The 19,840-nt window shown below is 42.0% G+C and overlaps 1 protein-coding gene across 1 annotated transcript in view; it reads left to right on the plus strand.

The window, feature by feature from the left end:
* LOC126298116 (Down syndrome cell adhesion molecule-like protein Dscam2) overlaps nt 1–19,514 on the plus strand; it is a 337,586-nt gene extending 318,072 nt beyond the window's left edge. The window contains exon 8 of the mRNA XM_049989436.1: nt 19,337–19,514. Within this exon, the coding sequence (XP_049845393.1) occupies nt 19,337–19,514 (178 nt within the window). The remainder of the gene's footprint in view (nt 1–19,336) is intronic.
* Nucleotides 19,515–19,840: the final 326 nt, after the last annotated feature.

The raw sequence follows: 19,840 nt of genomic DNA on the forward strand, positions 1-19,840 counted from the left end.
TCCTGGCTCGTCCTTTAAAAATAATACAGTCATTTTTCTTTTCAATTCTTGCCTAGTCCTGTACTCCATCTCTAATAACAATGTTGTTAGTTAGATGTCAGATTCAAATCTATTTTCTTCACTGTGACTAAACAAATAAATGAAGTGACGCCCATTTCATTAAAAGTCACTTCTTTTGACTTCTGATCAGATAATCCAAGTCACTGATAAATATTTAGGCATGGGTAAATAAGAATGTTATAGAAACCTGTTTACAGAATATTACCTTTCAGTGTACCATTGTATTACATAACAGTCACATTATGTCATGAATATGTAATTAGTTACTTTTATTGTCAGATTCACTGACTGCAAAGCTAATTAAAATTTTTAAAACAACAACATTTACTAAAATCTAAAAAGAAGTAAAAGTAATTAGTTAAAGTAACACTGAAACAGTCCTGTATCTCACAGCAGTATAGATAAAAACGACTCAGAGTGGTGATTTTAGCACCCGAATTGCCCATAAAATAGAAGTTTTACATCATAGCTCACATTTAGAATTTGCATTTTCCATCTAAGCCTTATCAGATTTTTCAACACCAGGCAGAAATATTATTGATGCTCATTCTGTTTTTTGTACTCCATCCATTCGTTGAACTCTTTATCGTCCACAAAATTTCGGATATAATTCTCGAGATTGTTAGGTATGCACATTCTGTGGGCATGATCAGTCGTCGATTTTTAGCTCACGTGAAGGGAGGATGTGCTGCGGCACCCATCCAGGCACCGGCAGTAAGCTAGGTGAAGGCTGAAGCAACGCTATGTAGAACGCTGCTGATGTTGACTCGGCAGCAGTAGAGGCGGGGGTAGCTGGCGGTCAAGGCCCCATGACTCGGCCTATGTTGCAGGCTGCAGTTGTATTAATGGGCAGTGGGAAGCTCCAAACTACAAGCCTCAGAGAATTAGCGGCCGCTGCCAAAGAAGGACAGCTGCCTAGTAACCTAGTAGGTGTTGGAGGTAAAGTGTACCCATCCATCTGCTCGATTGGATGATGCATGGCAGCCATCCTGTTACTGTTCCCAAGAGCTCAATTATCTGGACACACTTCTCACTCAACACCCATCGTATCTGGTTTCTACAAGACCATCGTAAAACAGAGAATGGCCGGTGTTTAGGTGATGTTGTGAGCCGTGTTTTATGTACTGCAGAAGGCACTATAAGTGTGTCAAGCGAGATCGTAGCACTCCTCCATTATCCATAAAACTTGCTTCACAAATTCAGTGTCTTAGCTGGTTTCAGAGACTGTATATGTCCTCGAAATAGGCACTAGGATAGCTGATACATTTATACTCTTGGATTCCATTTGGGAGAAATGTCCAAAATTCTTCCACTCATTTGCTTGTATTAAAAATTTACATTGATTGGCAATCCAGTCACTGAACTTTGTTCCTTCACGCCTTCATGAGTGATAACATCGTTGCTATGGACCCGTGGGCGAAAGGATGATGAGGACACGATTTGGATGACTTCCCGTCTGTGGCAGATGTAAGCTTAGCCAGCAGCGATTAATACTAAGAACGGAGGCGATGATGAGGTTCCCTGCACAATAATGTGGTGCTGGTAATCCTTGCGATATTGGTGCACATGCTGAAATAATTGTTCGACTCTGATTTGGTAGCTAGGTAGCTAGCACCTATTAATTCGTCCAGGGAAGATAGAACATTAGGTTCTAGGATGGTGTTTAGGTAGGTCAGATTTTCAGTGGCCAAGATTTTAAAGGGAAGATAAGAAAGGAAGAGCAGGAAATGTACTGTTTTCACTGTTCTGGTCCCCGTCAAGGCCGAAATCTACACCCAGTATCTTCCCACATCTTCTGACGCCAATGCATACAGTATACAGGGTGTTACAAAAAGGTACGGCCAAACTTTCAGGAAACATTCCTCACATACAAAGAAAGAAAATATGTTATGTGGACATGTGTCCGGAAACGCTTACTTTCCATGTTAGAGCTCATTACTTCTCTTCAAATCATATTAATCATGGAATGGAAACACACAGCAACAGAACGTACCAGCATGACTTCAAATACTTTGTTGCAGGAAATGTTCAAAATGTCCTCCGTTAACGAGGATACATGCATCCACCCTCCGTCGCATGGAATCCCTGATGCGCAGATGCAGCCCTGGAGAATGGAGTATTGTATCACAGCCGTCCACAATACGAGCACGAAGAGTCTCTACATTTGGTACCAGGGTTGCATAGACAAGAGCTTTCAAATGTCCCCATAAATGAAAGTCAAGAGGCTTGAGGTCAGGAGAGCGTGGAGGCCATGGAATTGGTCCGCCTCTACCAATCCATAGGTCACCGAATCTGTTGTTGAGAAGCGTACAAACACTTCGACTGAAATGTGCAGGAGCTCCATCGTGCATGAACCACATGTTGTGTCGTACTTGTAAAGGCATATGTTCTAGCAGCACAGGTAAAGTATCTCGTATGAAATCATGATAACGTGCTCCATTGAGAGTAGGTGTAAGAACATGGGGCCCAATCAAGACATCACCAACAATTCCTGCCCAAACGTTCACACAAAATCTTTGTTGATGACGTGATTGCACTATTGCGTGCGGATTCTCTTCAGCCCACACATGTTGATTGTGAAAACTTACAATTTGATCACGTTGGAATGAAGCCTCATCCGTAAAGAGAACATTGCACTGAAATGAGCTTTGACACATTGTTGGATGAACCATTCGCAGAAGTGTACCCGTGGAGGCCAATCAGCTGCTGATAGTGCCTGCACACGCTGTACATGGTACGGAAACAAATGGTTCCCCCCCCCCCCCTCCCCCTAGCACTCTCCATACAGTGACGTGGTCAACGTTACCTTGTACAGTAGCAACTTCTCTGACGCTGACATTAGGGTTATCGTCAACTGCACGAAGAATTGCCTCGTCCATTGCAGGTATCCTCGTCGTTCTAAGTCTTCCCCAGTCGCGAGTCATAGGCTGGAATGTTCCGTGCTCCCTAAGACGCCGATCAATTGCTTCGAACGTCTTCCTGTCGGGACACCTTCGTTCTGGAAATCTATCTCGATACAAACGTACCGCACCACGGCTATTGCCCCGTGCTAATCCATGCGTCAAATGTGCATCGGCCAACTCCGCATTTGTAAACATTGCAATTACTGCAAAACCACGTTCGTGATGAACACTAACCTGTTGATGCTACGTACTGATGTGCTTGATGCTAGTACTGTAGAGGAATGAGTCACATGTCAACACAAGCACCGAAGTCAACATTACCTTCCTTCAATTGGGACAACTGGCGGTGAATCGAGGAAGTACAGTACATACTGACAAAACTAAAATGAGCTCTAACTTGGAAATTAAGCGTTTCCGGACACATGTCCACTTAACATCTTTTCTTTATTTGTGTGTGAGGAATGTTTCTTGAAAGTTTGGCCATACCTTTTTGTAATACACTGTGTAGGATCACGTGTGGCTACAGTGGAATTTTCTTCCTTCGATGTATGGTTCTCCTCCACTCTACCACTTCCTCCTCACTTCTGGTGTCGCTGCTGGTACCTAACTGTGAAAGAACTTCTGTGGTGCCTTTGGAAGGTCGAATGCACTACACATGTGCAACAGTGTTTCGGGCTGGAAGCTGCTATTTTACATTAACTCGAGATGTCATTTACACTACCAAATAAGAACCCTGATATCAAGTGACAAACTTATTTCTTGTTCCTCTAGTTAGCAGTACCAGCTGACCAATGCGAAATTTTGGAAGTGTAGCTTTCCTTCATAATACGTCTTCCTGACGTTCTAGAGTTTTAATGTCTACCTAACGAATTTGGCGTCACACTGCTTTTAACCTCGTCGCAGATCCATGGACAGCTGAAACATACTCCTCGTGAGGCTTGATGAACTCAAAATGTGAAGTCATTCTTTGTCCATAAACGACCACGTAGGTCGAAACTCAACCCGACGCCTTGACCAGGCATGGGTTTGAAACTGAAATTTGTTTTGGAAGTTCTAATTTTTAGTCTGATAATGGTGTTAGGTGAAACGACATTATAAATAACGACATATATTACGCCATCTAGACAGTTTATTTCATAAAATAACTGATTCCTATCAATCTCTTGCAAGTACGATACACTGAGTGCACTGAATATCCCAACTTGTCCAGTCCCTCATTCTCGCCAAAGATTCCACTACACACAGAATACTGTCCGGTGGACCCACTCCTATGTCTGCCCTGACTAATTTTCATATATCTTGGGGTACTTTATCTCACGAGTCGATTATAAGAGACCGTTCACGTAGTTTACATAGCAGCCCCTGGCCTAGGGGAGTGCCTTGCGGCTGTTTGGTACTTTCAGCAGCAGTATCTAAACGGAACAGTTCGCCATAAGCTTTACTATGTGTCATTCAGAAAGATTTTTTCTGTGATGTTTCAGAAGATCTGGACCACGAAAGACATTTTAGCTGTTGCCAACTTGAGGAAACATATCCATGAAAGCTTGGAAGTCTTTCCTCTCGTTCTGTAGGTCACTAATGGAGCGAGTGCCCTTTACCTCCGCCCGCCACACTCAGTTTACAATGAGAAGAGTCCAGATTTCTTACTCTAAGTACATCTTGACTTGTCACAGATACCTACTACCTACAACTCCGTACTGAACATAAAGTTGCATAGTGTTCCTTTTACAGCGCCAGTCATGCGATCCTCCACAACTGATTCAACACAGGTTCCCTGTGCTTACTTCGTTTTAGTTTTTTTAGTACTCCATATTAAATAACCACAATGTACGGTATCTCTTTTTTTCATTTACCCAGACGTGTTTTGACACCTATGTGTCATCTTCTGTGGGCCCCGAATCGTTTCTGTACAATATCGTAAATGTTTAGTGCTTGTTTTTCTATTTTAGGTATAAGTCTATTGTATTGTATGTTAACCGGGGGCCTAGAAACGACGGAGAAGCTCCGTCCTCGCCGCAGCCGCAGGCCACGGCGTAGCCACGACGACTACCGCAGTCCACTTCACCCATCCGCCGCCCCACACCGAACCACTCTTTTAGGGTTATTGTGCGGTTCGGCCCAAGGTGGACACCCCCCCCGCCGCACTCCGGAACGTCGCATACCTGACGAGTGTAACCCCTAGAGTGTGGTAGAGTAATGGTGGTGCACGCGTACGTGGAGAACTTGTTTGCGCAGCAATCGCCGACATAGTGTAGCTGAGGCAGAATAAGGGGAACCAGGCCGCATTCGCCGAGGCAGATGGAAAACGCCTGAAAACCATCCACAGACTGGCCGGCTCATCGGACCTCGACGCAAGTCCGCCGGGCGAATTCGTGCCCGGGGCCAGGCGCTCCTTCCCAATCCGGAAAGTCGTGCGTTAGATCGCACTCCTAACAGGGCGCGCAGGTATACGTCTAAGAACTATAACATACGCATTTTGTTTTATCTGTTTCGAGTGTTCACCTTGAGTGTAATTCCACGGGAACAGTCAAAATAAATTGAGCAAAATGAAAAATAAAAACACTTTAAACAAAATGCACATGTTACAGTTTTTAGGCCTAAAACAGGGTAAAAAAACCTTGAACTTTTTGTTTTACAGGCACAAATCGACACCCACAGAATATGACACATATGAGTCGAAACAGGTCTGGGTAAATAAGAAAAGCACATGGGGAAGGAATGAGATTCTCGTGGTACATTACGTTTGCCTGTATCACCCATTAACCTTAATCAAGCTATATGCTACATTTTCTCATCGTTCCATCCTCCTGCCTTTTCAGTCGGTGCTGTCCACTAAAACCAAAACATTTAGTCCACACTTGCTAGAAAAATGAACAGATAATGTGGCATTGCCAGTATCTGGAATGGAGAAGAAAACTGTAGGAGAAAACTGTTCCCTTCTATCTTTCCAGAAACTTTCCAGTTCTTTACACAATTCAGTATTATCTATTCGCCTGTGGACAACCTAATCAAGTAACGCTGGATTGCCTCCTGAATAGTCATCTTCTCATCCTTAGCACATGACACCATTTTGATTGCAGTATGCCAGCATCTACATCTACATCTACATGACTACTCTGCAATTCACATTTAAGTGCTTGGCAGAGGGTTCATCGAACCACAATCATACTATCTCTGTACTATTCCACTCCCGAACAGCGAGCGGGAAAAACGAACACGTAAACCTTTCTGTTCGAGCTCTGATTTCTCTTATTTTATTTTGATGATCATTTCTACCTATGTAGGTTGGGCTCAACAAAATATTTTCGCATTCGGAAGAGAAAGTTGGTGACTGAAATTTCGTAAAAAGGTCTCGCCGCGACGAAAAACGTCTATGCTGTAATGACTTCCATCCCAACTCGTGTATCATATCTGCCACACTCTCTCCCCTATAACGCGATAATACAAAACGAGCTGCCCTTTTTTGCACCCTTTCGATGTCCTCCGTCAATCCCACCTGGTAAGGATCCCACACCGCGCAGCAATATTCTAACAGAGGACGAACGAGTGTAGTGTAAGCTGTCTCTTTAGTGGACTTGTTGCATCTTGTAAGTGTCCTGCCAATGAAACGCAACCTTTGGCTCGCCTTCCCGACAATATTATCTATGTGGTCCTTCCAACTGAAGTTGTTCGTAATTTTAACACCCAGGTACTTAGTTGAATTGACAGCCTTGAGAATTGTACTATTTATCGAGTAATCGAATTCCAACGGATTTCTTTTGGAACTCATGTGGATCATCTCACACTTTTCGTTATTTAGCGTCAACTGCCACCGTACACACCATACAGCAATCTTTTCTAAATCGCTTTGCAACTGATACTGGTCTTCGGATGACCTTACTAGACGGTAAATTAACGCATCATCTGCGAACAGTCTAAGAGAACTGCTCAGATTGTCACCCAGGTCATTTATATAGATCAGGAACAGTAGAGGTCCCAGGACGCTTCCCTGGGGAACACCTGATATCACTTCAGTTTTACTCGATGATTTGCCGTCTATTACTACGAACTGCGACCTTCCTGACAGGAAATCACGAATCCAGTCGCACAACTGAGACGATACCCCATAGCTCCGCAGCTTGATTAGAAGTCGCTTGTGAGGAACGGTGTCACAAGCTTTCCGGAAATCTAGAAATACGGAATCAACTTGAGATCCCCTGTCGATAGCGGCCATTACTTCATGCGAATAAAGAGCTAGCTGCGTTGCACAAGAGCGATGTTTTCTGAAGCCATGCTGATTACGTGTCAATATATCTTTCCCTTTGAGGTGGTTCATAATGTTTGAATACAGTATATGCTCCAAAACCCTACTGCAAACCGACGTCAATGATATAGGTCTGTAATTAAATGGATTACTCCTACTACCCTTCTTGAACACTGGTGCGACCTGCGCAATTTTCCAATCTGTAGGTACAGATCTATCGGTGAGCGAGCGGTTGTATATGAGTGCTAAGTAGGGAGCTATAGTATCAGCGTAATCTGAAAGGAACCTAATCGGTATACAATCTGGACCTGAAGACTTGCCCGTATCAAGCAATTTGAGTTGCTTCGCAACCCCTAAGGTATGTACTTCTAAGAAATTCATGCTAGCAGATGTTCGTGTTTCAAATTCTGGAATATTCCATTCGTCTTCCCTGGTGAAGGAATTTCGGAAAACTGCGTTCAATAACAACGCTTTAGCGGCACAGTCGTCGATAACAGTACCATCGGCACTGCGCAGTGAAGGTATTGACTGCGTCATGCCGCTTGTGTACTTTACATACGACCAGAATTCCTTCGGATTTTCTACCAAATTTCGAGACAATGTTTCGTTGTGGAACCTACACTCCTGGAAATGGAAAAAAGAACACATTGACACCGGTGTGTCAGACCCACCATACTTGCTCCGGACACTGCGAGAGGGCTGTACAAGAAATGATCACACGCACGGCACAGCGGACACACCAGGAACCGCGGTGTTGGCCGTCGAATGGCGCTAGCTGCGCAGCATTTGTGCACCGCCGCCATCAGAGTCAGCCAGTTTGCCGTGGCATACGGAGCTCCACCGCAGTATTTAACAATGGTAGCATGCCGCGACAGCGTGGACGTGAACCATATGTGCAGTTGACGGACTTTGAGCGAGGGCGTATAGTGGGCATGCGGGAGGCCAGGTGGACGTACCGTCGAATTGCTCAACACGTGGGGCGTGAGGTCTCCACAGTACATAGATGTTGTCGCCAGTGGTCGCCGGAAGGTGCACGTGCCCGTCGACCTGGGACCGGACCGCAGCGACGCACGGATGCACGCCAAGACCGTAGGATCCTACGCAGTGCCGTAGGGGAACGCACCGCCATTTCCCAGCAAATTAGGGACACTGTTGCTCCTGGGGTATCGGCGAGGACCATTCGCAACCATCTCCATGAAGCTGGGCTACGGTCCCGCACACCGTTAGGCCGTCTTCCGCTCACGCCCCAACATCGTGCAGCCCGCCTCCAGTGGTGTCGCGACAGGCGTGAATGGAGGGACGAATGGAGACGTGTCGTCTTCAGCGATGAGTGTCGCTTCTGCCTTGGTGCCAATGATGGTCGTATGCGTGTTTGGCGCCGTGCAGGTGAGCGCCACAATCAGGACTGCATACGACCGAGGCACACAGGGCCAACACCCGGCATCATGGTGTGGGGAGCGATCTCCTACACTGGCCGTACACCTCTGGTGATCGTCGAGGGGACATTGAATAGTGCACGGTACATCCAAACCGTCATCGAACCCATCGTTCTACCATTCCTAGACCGGCAAGGGAACTTGCTGTTCCAACAGGACAATGCACGTCCTCATGTATCCCGTGCCACCCAACGTGCTCTAGAAGGTGTAAGTCAACTACCCTGGCCAGCAAGATCTCCGGATCTGTCCCCCATTGAGCATGTTTGGGACTGGATGAAGCGTCGTCTCACGCGGTCTGCACGTCCAGCACGAACGCTGGTCCAACTGAGGCGCCAGGTGGAAATGGCATGGCAAGCCGTTCCACAGGACTACATCCAGCATCTCTACGATCGTCTGCGTGGGAGAATAGCAGCCTGCATTGCTGCGAAAGGTGGATATACACTGTACTAGTGCCGACATTGTGCATGCTCTGTTGCCTGTGTCTATGTGCCTGTGGTTCTGTCAGTGTGATCATGTGATGTATCTGACCCCAGGAATGTGTCAATAAAGTTTCCCCTTCCTGTGACAATGAATTCACGGTGTTCTTATTTCAATTTCCAGGAGTGTATTAAAGGCATCTCGCATCTAAGTACGTGCCAAATTTCGCGCATCTGTAAATTTTAGCCCATCTTCGGGATTTCGCGTTCTTCTGAACTTCGCATGCTTTTTCCGTTGCCTCTGCAACAACGTTCGGACCTTTTTTGTGTACCACGGGGGATCCGTTCCATCTCTTACCAATTTATGAGGTATGAATATCTCAATTGCTGTTGCTACTATATCTTTGAATTTGAGCCACATTTCGTCTACATTCGCATTGTCAGTTCGGAGGGAATGGATATTGTCTTTTAGGAAGGCTTCTAGTGGCACTTTATCCGCTTTTTTAAATAAAATTATTTTGCGTTTGTTTCTGATGGGTTTGGAAGAAATGGTATTGAGCCTAGCTACAATGACCTTGTGATCACTAATCCCTGTATCAGTCATGATGCTCTCTATCAGCTCTGGATTGTTTGTGGCCAAGAGGTCAAGTGTGTTTTCGCAACCATTTACAATTCGCATGTGAAGACAAAGGAAAAATAGCAAGATGATTTCAATAAAAAGTGGAAACATGACTACAAGCCCATACAACATTCCCAACTGAGACTTATTTGCATATTCCTGATGCATACTACCGTTGAATTACTGCTGCTGAATTTGTCATTGCTCTTCCTTGTCAGTGGTGTCACTGACATCTGATGACACTTCCACGTGTACGCCACACAATACTGTTACCAAATGTAAGAGATATTAGTATAATGCCATACCTCCTACCACATGTGACATCCCACTTCTGTGAGCAAATGTAGAATTCAGATTTACTGTGGTTGCTACTAAGGAGTGGGGAGATGTGGTTCTGCCGTCAGAATGGTGTGGATGCTTCCTGTCCAGGTGCTACGGGTTCAAGTGGCGGCTGTGGAGGTCAGAAATCAGGTAGGAATATGTCAACAACTGCGTTGAACTCTTTTTTAACTACAGTATTTGAGACAAATTACCCGTGTACGGGTAGGCATCGCATACTGTGGTCATAGATAGGCAATAAACTTTGGCTCATGCAAAGCAAGGCTGCACTGCAGTCAGTGCACAGGTCTGGTCAGGAGCAGTAGACTACGTGGTGGCCGAAACAACGTTGCTAATGCTGACTCAGCGGGGGTATGGACGTTTGGCGCTCAAGCCCCACAGCGTGACTTACATTGCAAGCTTTGATTGTAATACTGGACAGTGTGGAGCTCCAAATCACGGGCTGCAGTGAGTGAGTGGTGGCTAGCAATGAACGATGGATGCCCATTGGACGTTGTGCGATTATTGGAACCCACATAAGCTTAATCAGACGATGCATGGCAGCTACCCAGTTACTGTAGGCACCAGCACAATCATGGATGGCTAGACGGGCACTGCTAAACAGCATATATTTGTTGGGCTGCTGCTGGTGATAGTGTCATGAAGCAATATTACAAATTCTGATTTTACACCCTACATGTATAGTTGCTGCAAAGCAATCATAATACAGACAACGACCACTGATGCCATGAACAGTGAAGTAACTCTCACAGTATGTGTTAAAGGTGTGTTGTGTTGGGCCAGAGCAGTGTCGAATTATGAATCTTCGACAGCGATAGCAATAAAGCAATTTCTCCTTTGAATATAAAAAATCGCCGATGAATCATCAAACTCAGCAAGAATCCACAGAGTGGGATATTCAATTGCAGTGGTAGGAGATCCTGAATGATAGACTGTGAAAGAAAAGAGGAGCTTAGGAGAGGCTCCGTGTAACAACTTCAGTTCCTCTTCTTCCTATGTTGTTGTTTCATATTTTTCCAGTATTCCCTCATTTTCTCCCAATGAAGTCTCTTCCTTTCTCTTGTCCATGTTTTTCCCGATTTTTTATTTATTCTGCTTTGAAAGCCTTCCAAATTTAGTATTTTATTTTTTAAACGGTTTCTTTCTGCTATTTCTGATTCTTTGATATTGTTTCTTTCTAGATCTTTCTTTACTTCTATAATCCATGCTAGTGTCGATTTTTTCTTCCAGAAATACAGCAGTATTTGTTTTGTCATCTATTTCCATCCATTCCATAGAGGTGTCCGAAAAAGGTTAATCTTCGTTTGGCCGTTACTTCAGATAGTTCCTCTATATCTCTGTAGATCTACCCATTACTTCTTATTCTCCAACTATCTGCAGTTTTTATTGCACGCATTATTTTTCTAATAATCCTTCTTTCCAGTACCTCTAGTTTGTCCATCTTATAGTTCATCGTTAGGCTTTCAGATCCACATAAACATTCTGGTCGAACCACTATGGTGTAGTGTTTTAGTTTTGTTTTCTTGTTGCAAATATTTTTGGTCAAACATATGTTCTTTCCATTTTGTTAATTCTTACATCTATTGCAGATTTTTCTAGTCCATTCTGTTGTATAGTTTTCTCAATATATTTAAATTTATTTACTTGCTCTATTTCAGCTATTTGTGTTTCTATGAATTTTGGGGCATTTTTTTTATATTTGCCATGAATTTTATTTTTTCAGCTGAAATTTTGAGACCAGTTTTGTTTGCTATCTTTTCTAGAAGGTTTATTTGAAAAACTGCTACTGTCAGGTTTTCTGAAAGTATTGCAAAATCATCCGCAAAAGCCAAGCAGTTTACTTTAATTCTATTTGTTTCCCTTCCCAGAGTTATTGGTTCAATTTTGTGATTTTTTTTAGCTCCGAATTCAAGATCCTTACAATTTTTTCTGTATCGCAATTAAACAGTAAAGTTGATAAACCGTCACCTTGTCTAATGCTAGTTTTTATTTTAAATGGCTGAGATACTTCTCCCATAACTTTTACTTTAGATATTGCACGAATTATATTTGCTAATTTTGATTTAACACGAGATTCTCTAATGACCTTATCTTTTGTTTCTCTGTCTATACAATCAAATGATTTATAGAAATCAATAAATGACACTATTATTGGTTTGCTCGTTAACATTGTATGGCGAATTATTGACTTTAAGTTAAAAATTTGTTCTGCACAGGATCTTCACTTTCGAAAACCTCCCTGATATTCTCCCAGATGTTTGTCTAATGTATCTACTACTCTGTTCAGGAAAATTTTTGATAATATTTTGTATACCACTGGCTGAAGTGACACTCCTCTGTAATTACTGACGTTATGTTTGTCTCCCTTTTTATGTAGCGGGTGCATTAATGCTGTTTTCCATTCAATTGGAATCATTTCAGTGTTATTGTTGTTACATTCGGCTTCTATTATTATTATTATTACCTTTTTCTCCTTTCATTTGTGCCTTCAAACAATTAAGTGAGAATTTCAATTCTTCACATTCCCGGTTTTCTCTTCCTTTCCCTCCAGTATTCCTTCTCATCATTCTGTTGTGTTGCCTTCCCCTCTTAAGACCTCATTTAATACTTTCTTTCTTTCCATCTGTGCCTTTGAATCCTTCCAACAGCAACTTTATTGTTAAACTGTTCCTATCTGTTGTTTTACCTTCTCTTATGTTGCTTCTTTGTTAATCTATCTCAACGTGCTGAACAAAGCATGCAGTTGTGTGAATCTGCAAAAGGTATTCAAGGATCTGCTTAGTTATCTGTTGTTATCCACTCTGTACAAATAAAAGACGAGTATTACTGCCCGCTTCCTTTTTTACATTCTGATATACCGTACTTCAGCAATATGGTACTTTTTAATTTCTAGTATCCTGTCATTTTTAGTGGATCCATAATTTTCTGTTTTCCCTTCCCATCCAACTTTTAATTATACATCATATTTTCACTACTATATTTCTATGTTTTGTTTTAAATGGTTCAAATGGCTCTGAGCACTATGGGACTTAACATCTGAGGTCATCAGTCCTCTAGAACTTAGAACTACTTAAACCTAACTAAACTAAGGACATCACATACATCCATGCCCGAGGCAGGATTTGAACCTGCGACCGTAGCAGTCGCGCGGTTCCGGACTGAAGCGCCTAGAACCGGTCGGCCACCGCTGCCGGCATGTTTTGTTTTAACTTTCATAGATAAGCAATATATTCTTGTTGTAAACATTGTTCGTCATATTAGGTTGGTGCATAAGTTCGAAGCGTTTTTGTTTTGTGTGATGGTATTCCAGTTTCTGTGGGTTTATTTATCGATGGTCTTTTTTTTATTTGTAGTTCACTGTTCCTATTTGAGTTTACAAATTGTCATTTTGTCATTTGGAAATACCGAGTCGAGCTGTGGGCGCTAGAAAACGGAGTGCCAAGTGCAGAAATCGGAAAATTTCCGACATGTTCTTCTGTTTGAGTTCAGTAGAGACGTGACAGCTGCGAACACAGTCATAAACATTTGCGCGATGTATGGGGATAATGCCATTGGACAGAGCATGGCAAGAAAATGGTTTTCTCGGTTTAAAGAGGATCGTTTGTGACATTAGTGACTCTCCACCTTCAGGAAGACCTTCAGGTTTTGATGATCCATAATGATCCACATTAGTGTACTCAAGAGCTACCGTAGCAAGTATAATGAACTGTGATTATTTCACCATCGTGCAACATTTGTATGCAATGGGGGAGGTTAAAAAATTGTGTGTATGGGTACTGCATGCTCTAAGCCAAAATCACAAAAATCAGCTAGTGGCCATATGTGCATCTCCTCTTGATTGTCGTCAATTTGCTCGTGAAAAACGCCAACCATTCCTATCCTGTTTTGCTACTGGTGACAATATATGATGTCTTTATGCCAACACAAGGAAAATAAATGAATGGTTGAGCCCAAACAAAGCAGCAACTCCTCATACAAAGACTTACATCCATCCACAAAAGATAATGTTATGCATCTGGTGGAACAGCAACGGTGTGGTGTATTATGAATTGCTTCCCTGGGGTGTAACCATCGCTGCTGACATTTACTGTCAACAGCTGAGACGTCTTGCACACACAACAACGAGCAGGAAGGCTGCGTGAAGTGAAGCTACTAGACGATAACGCCCGCCCGCATTTTTCTAGACTGACAAAAAACACTATACAGGAGTCGGGTTGGGAAATCATTCCACACCTACATTACTCACCTGATCTTGCGCCTCTGTGATGGAGGTCAGAACAGCGACGCCCAGCGTTGCAATCGCGCGATTTTCTTGTGTGTGACTGAGGAAAACATTTCAGACGCACCGCCGCTAAGAATCTACACTAAAAGGCTCCAGGGTGTAGCATAATGGATGCCAATGAAATCGCCCCTTCCCTTCAGGTCTTGATTCCCACACATTTCGCCGTCGAAAACGACAGTTCGCAGTGCGGTGAGCAACAGGACTACATTCTTGACGACCTTTGACACTGCTGACACCTGGCTGACGTTTCAAATCTTCTCTAAAGACATCTTGGACCAACAAACCTATTGAACTTGTAACCTATAACGTAGTCCTAGGCGCTCAAAAGCAGACATCTGGCCTGGGTGGCTAATCGCGGGTTTTCTCTATAAAGAGACACTTTTCAATTACACAGTAATTATGGGCTGGTGCCAACGAAGATGTTGCCAGACAGGGAGCGTCTTAGATGGACCCTTTGTTGTTTTATTCAAATGTGTATCAAAGTCGCACCGCTCTGTGATCACGCCACAGGAGGGCTGAAAAAATGCAAGCACTCTTTGCCGCTTCAGATCACGTTGATATTTCGAAAAATCTTTACGAATGGCCCCTAGTGGCTCCATGTTGTACTCTCGACCAAACGTTGTGGTCGCAGTGCTCTGCAAAAGGGTGCGTTCAGGTGCAGTGGGGTTGCCGTCCCACGATGTTCTTAGAGAAGGGTTGAAGCCTCCGTCGGGTGTCAGCAGTGTTCAACATTGTGAAGAATGTCGTCCTGTTGCACAAAGCGCTGCAAACTGTCGTTTTTGGCCGCGAAATGTGTGGGAATCAACGCCTGAAGGGAAGCAGTTGTTTCATTGACGCCGCTTATGCCACCCCGCGAGACTTTCTGTGTCGACTCTGAGCAACGGTGTGTCTGAAACTTTTCCTTCGGACACCCATAAGAAAATTGCAAGTTTTCAACGCGGGGTGCAGCAGATCTAACCTTCATCGCAGAGGCGTCAATAAAATGGTTGAAATGTGGGTAAGAAGGGGTGCGACGACCTTCCTACCGTATGACACTTCCACAGTGGCATTGGGGAGATTTGTGGTGAAATTTGGAGCAAACGTGACATCAGTAATTCGCCTTAACCCCACTTCAACTTCTGGGCTCTGGCCTTTTTTCCGCATGTGTCGACAATTTGCCATTTGAAGCGTCGGCGAGCCCGAGGACGACGTCGCAAGGTGCCGGTTTTTGCAAGTTACGGAGGAAGGTTGTAGGCATCTTTGCGCCAAAATTCAAATTTATACGTCGTAATGGGAAATAATTATCAATTTGCGAAAAACTGATCCTTTAATTCTGTTGTTCAGTGTATTTTGATGTTCATCCATAATTTTAATTTTTGAAGTTGCATCTTTTATGCTTGATAACAGTTTTCTTACAGAAAATTCGCAGATTACTATATATGTTTTGTCCCTGTCAAAATAATCAAAAACGTTTTTAAAATCAATGAATTTTGCATCTGTATCCTTAATGTTTAGTAATATATAATGAACTATGGATTTCCAAATCCTCTCTTATAGTCACTAAAATGACAGTCGAGTGAGGACTGTTCAACGAAGTTCTTTGAACTCGCTCGCCCTTGAGTGTTCATTATTACTCTTCTTTGTTGAATAAATTGTTCATAGAGTTCACTCTTACCTGGACATTTTCTATGTGTTCGTTCTGTCAATGTTTCTCTACGTAGTTCATTCTACTATTACTTTTTCTTTCATTTAAATTTTGGAGGGAGTGAAGTGAACAACAAATCGCCATATAGCTGAATCATTGATAGGCACATACCCTGGGCGCTCACGTAAATAATTCATTTAACGACGAGTTTCGTTGCTTAGAAGCCACATCGTCGGGTTAGATATGTTGAATTATGGCATTAAAAATTGCCACATGAATGAGATCAAACATTCCTTGTCTACGAATAAGTGACGCAATTGTTGGGTAAGCAGAAAGCATGGGTCCGTGATTCCTCATGCATGCCATGAACCAAGAAATGCTTGAGGAATCGTGGATCCATGCTTTCTCGATATCTGACAAATCGCTGATTGCATCGATTATTCATAGACAAGGAATGTTCTGTCCCGTCCATGTCACAAGTTTACTGTCATGATTTAACATACCTAACCTGACGATGTGACTTCTATAAAAACGTAGTTAAATCAATTATTTACAAGATATCTCAAGTACTGATTATTCAAGGTGTCTACTAATGGCTGCAACTGTCCACGACGGACAGTCTGTAACTGAGAACATTGCTGAGCTTTTGGATGAATCCTTCTTCTTCAGATCTAACAGAATACACTTACACATACATGAACACACACAGCTGTACTGTCCCAGCCAACTAGATTGTGATGGCACTGCAGTATAACTGGGGTGAGCAATTGTGTCGGGTTGAGAAAGCAAGGGTATAAAGTGGGCTGGCAACGAGAGGAAGGCTTGAGGAATAGTTGCTAACAGCTGAGAGGGGCAGCAAGTGTGCAGGATAGAAATGTGGCACTGGCAAACTCACTCTGAAGCAGACAAATGGAATTGTGTTTCATTCACATTTGCATGTGTAAGACTGCACTGTGGAGGGGAGGCAGAATAGTGGAAGAGAGATTATGTCAAGAGAAGGGTGGGAGTGGCTGTCGGACAAGGGTTAGTGAAGACTGAGGCCAGACACAAGGCTAGAAACGAGTGTTGAGGGAAGGACCCAGATGGCATGGAATGTGTAGCAGCTATTGAATTATAGCATGTTGTACTTAGCAGCAAGTTTCACCATTAGGTGGTCATATCTGTCATTGACCACAGTTTGGCACTAGTCGTTCATTTGGGTGTACAGCTCGTTCTTGATTGTGTCCACATAAAAGGACATGCAAATGTTGCAGCATAGCCGGGATATGACTGGACTGCCTTCACACATGGGCCTGCCTATAATAGAATAGAATAATCCTGTGGCAGGACTGGAGTAGGACATGATGGGTGAATATGTCAGACAGTCATGCTTTCTGTGACTCCTGTGGCTGCGTATTTGGAGTATGAGTGGCATAAAGAAGTGTAGAACTACATATGAATTCTGTTACATTATCAATTACTCTTTTATGAACAGAAAAATCAGTATCTAACAACAGAATTCTTTTCATAATATTAATCATTGGTTTGCCTTTAAAATTTCTGTAGTGCGTGGCTTCTGTTAATTTCTAATCTAAAACTTTTCTTTCTTGAACAGCTGGAGCTAAGATTTCATTTTTTTCTGAGTATTTCCAGTTCTCTTTGCTTACTAACATTTTGCAAGTTTGGAATTTACATTCAAAATGCTAGAGAAAGGTTTTCCTTATAAAAGAGTGTTCAATAAGTAACAACAAAATTTTTGTGATACCAGGTTGGTTTTATTTAAGATTCCATTGCACCATACTATTCCCATTCTTTTGGCTACAAAAGCTATTCTTCAACATATTCTCAATTCAATACGATGCCTTATGCCACCTTACTGGGAGGACCCAAAATGCAATAAGACTGTTACTATGAAATGATATTTCTTTGTGATTTATTCCACTAGTGTTTTCCACCCCCTTTCCTTTTATAAACTGCTATTTCGGTTCCACCTCAGAATCTGTGAACTCTTGGCTGTGGCACTTACAGGATACTAGCATCAGGAGCCAGCTGGGTCCTGGTTTCTTTACAAAGTATTATTTCTCAACCCCCCTCCCCCCGTCATCACTGTCCCTCCCTAACCCACCCTTGTTGCTCTTCATCTCTTGCAAGTTGAATCCTTGAGCTTGTAACTGGCAATGGTGTAATTCATCATCATCATCATTATAATTATTGGTATGGGATGAGATGAATGTTCCCTCTTCTGTTGCCATATTAATGTTCATGTTATTAATTATTTGAAATGAGATAATGTAGATTGTGATCATTTTAGTCATTTCTTCGCCTCTTTATTCCTTTACTTAGAAATTTTATTTATTGTTTGTGAACATTTTCAATATTCTTCTAACCCATCATGCATAAATTTTTGCCTTGGAATTCATGAAATACAATTAATTTTATGAAGACTGTTCCTAAAAGTTGGGAGTTCTTTAATGTATTCTTTCTGCGGAATATACATATTGTTTTATGTCTCCATTTGTAATGTGTGTCCAGCCATTTCCAAATTTTGGAAGTAGATAAGGTATATTTTTAAGAAGCTTTTGATATGTATCTTTGAAAGCATTATACTGCTGACGATAAAATAGTGTAACACATTGAATGAATCTATGAGAAACTGTTATGTAGAAGATTGTTTAGGCAGATACTCAACAAAGTAAGATCAAAAACGAAAGTGGTAATATGTAAGAGTAATATTTGAAACCCTATGCTAACTTCATTTTTATTTTTTAAAGAAGTATGTATTAGAGCTGCAGATGATCTTAAGAAGGGAAAACAGGAAGAGAAGAACATAGTAGACTGACAATGATTTGCAATCCATTGAAGAGTGTGTGCCTATAATACATTATCAGGGATGACAACATTTATTTTAATAACTAGGTGCACTTGTGTTTTGGTTATTATTTGACAAATACTTGAGTGTCACCTAAATTATCCCTCATAAATGTATGGCAGATAATGCATTGTACTTTTCTTCACTTTTGTATGTATTGCTTTCTCTTCTCCTCCCCATTGCTTTCATTCCTCCTTTCACCATTTAACACCATTATTCAATAGACCTTTTATTACTGTTTCCTTTCATTTTTTAATGAACTTCGTCTAGTCCTCCTTATTGTATGACTCTGTATTCTTCTGCAACTGTAATACGTTTTCATTTATGATTTCATTATTTACAACACTGTCTTACCTTGTATGGCAGGTAACTTTTATTCTAATTCATTTATCATGTCCCTCTCTTTAAAAACCACTGTTGGGATTGTTACATTTTCTTAGACTTCTCTCTCTTACTTTTGAAGACAGAAGCTTTCATTTTACAAACTTGTTTGTGCCATGAATAGAAAAAGTATTAGTATTATGTTATAAGATCATTTGCTAACAGATATAACTCTGTTGTTTCAGAATGATGCAAAATGGCAGCCTTATTATTTATGACACTCATCCTGAGGATTCTGGTTATTACCTGTGTCAGGTCTCAAATGGCATTGGAGTGGGACTCAGCAAAGTCATCTATCTCACTGTCCATGGCAAGTACTTAATTCAAAGAATTTGTATATTTCATGGAGATTATGTTTTATAAAGGAAACAGGGACAGGCATTATAAACTGGTAAAATCTATGCCACAAACTTTGTACTTCTTTTCTCAGCATTAGTTATTATAAATATGTATGTAATGAAACAGTACGGTGTTGAAAACTTTGGGTAATTCAGGAACTGTTGTGAACCACATCAAAGTACTCAGTGCCTCCAAGGTGTCAAAGGTAAAAAGATTTCTAGGGTTTAGTTATTCTAATAGGAAAAAGTAAACTGCAGAATTGTAGAGAAGAGTATACTCTTGTTTCACAGGCATAAACTGAAGAAAGTAATAAATACTAATTAAAGATATTCGCCAAAATTACTCATGAT

This window comes from Schistocerca gregaria, chromosome X, assembly GCF_023897955.1.
Source record: "Schistocerca gregaria isolate iqSchGreg1 chromosome X, iqSchGreg1.2, whole genome shotgun sequence".
Lineage (NCBI taxonomy): Eukaryota > Metazoa > Arthropoda > Insecta > Orthoptera > Acrididae > Schistocerca > Schistocerca gregaria.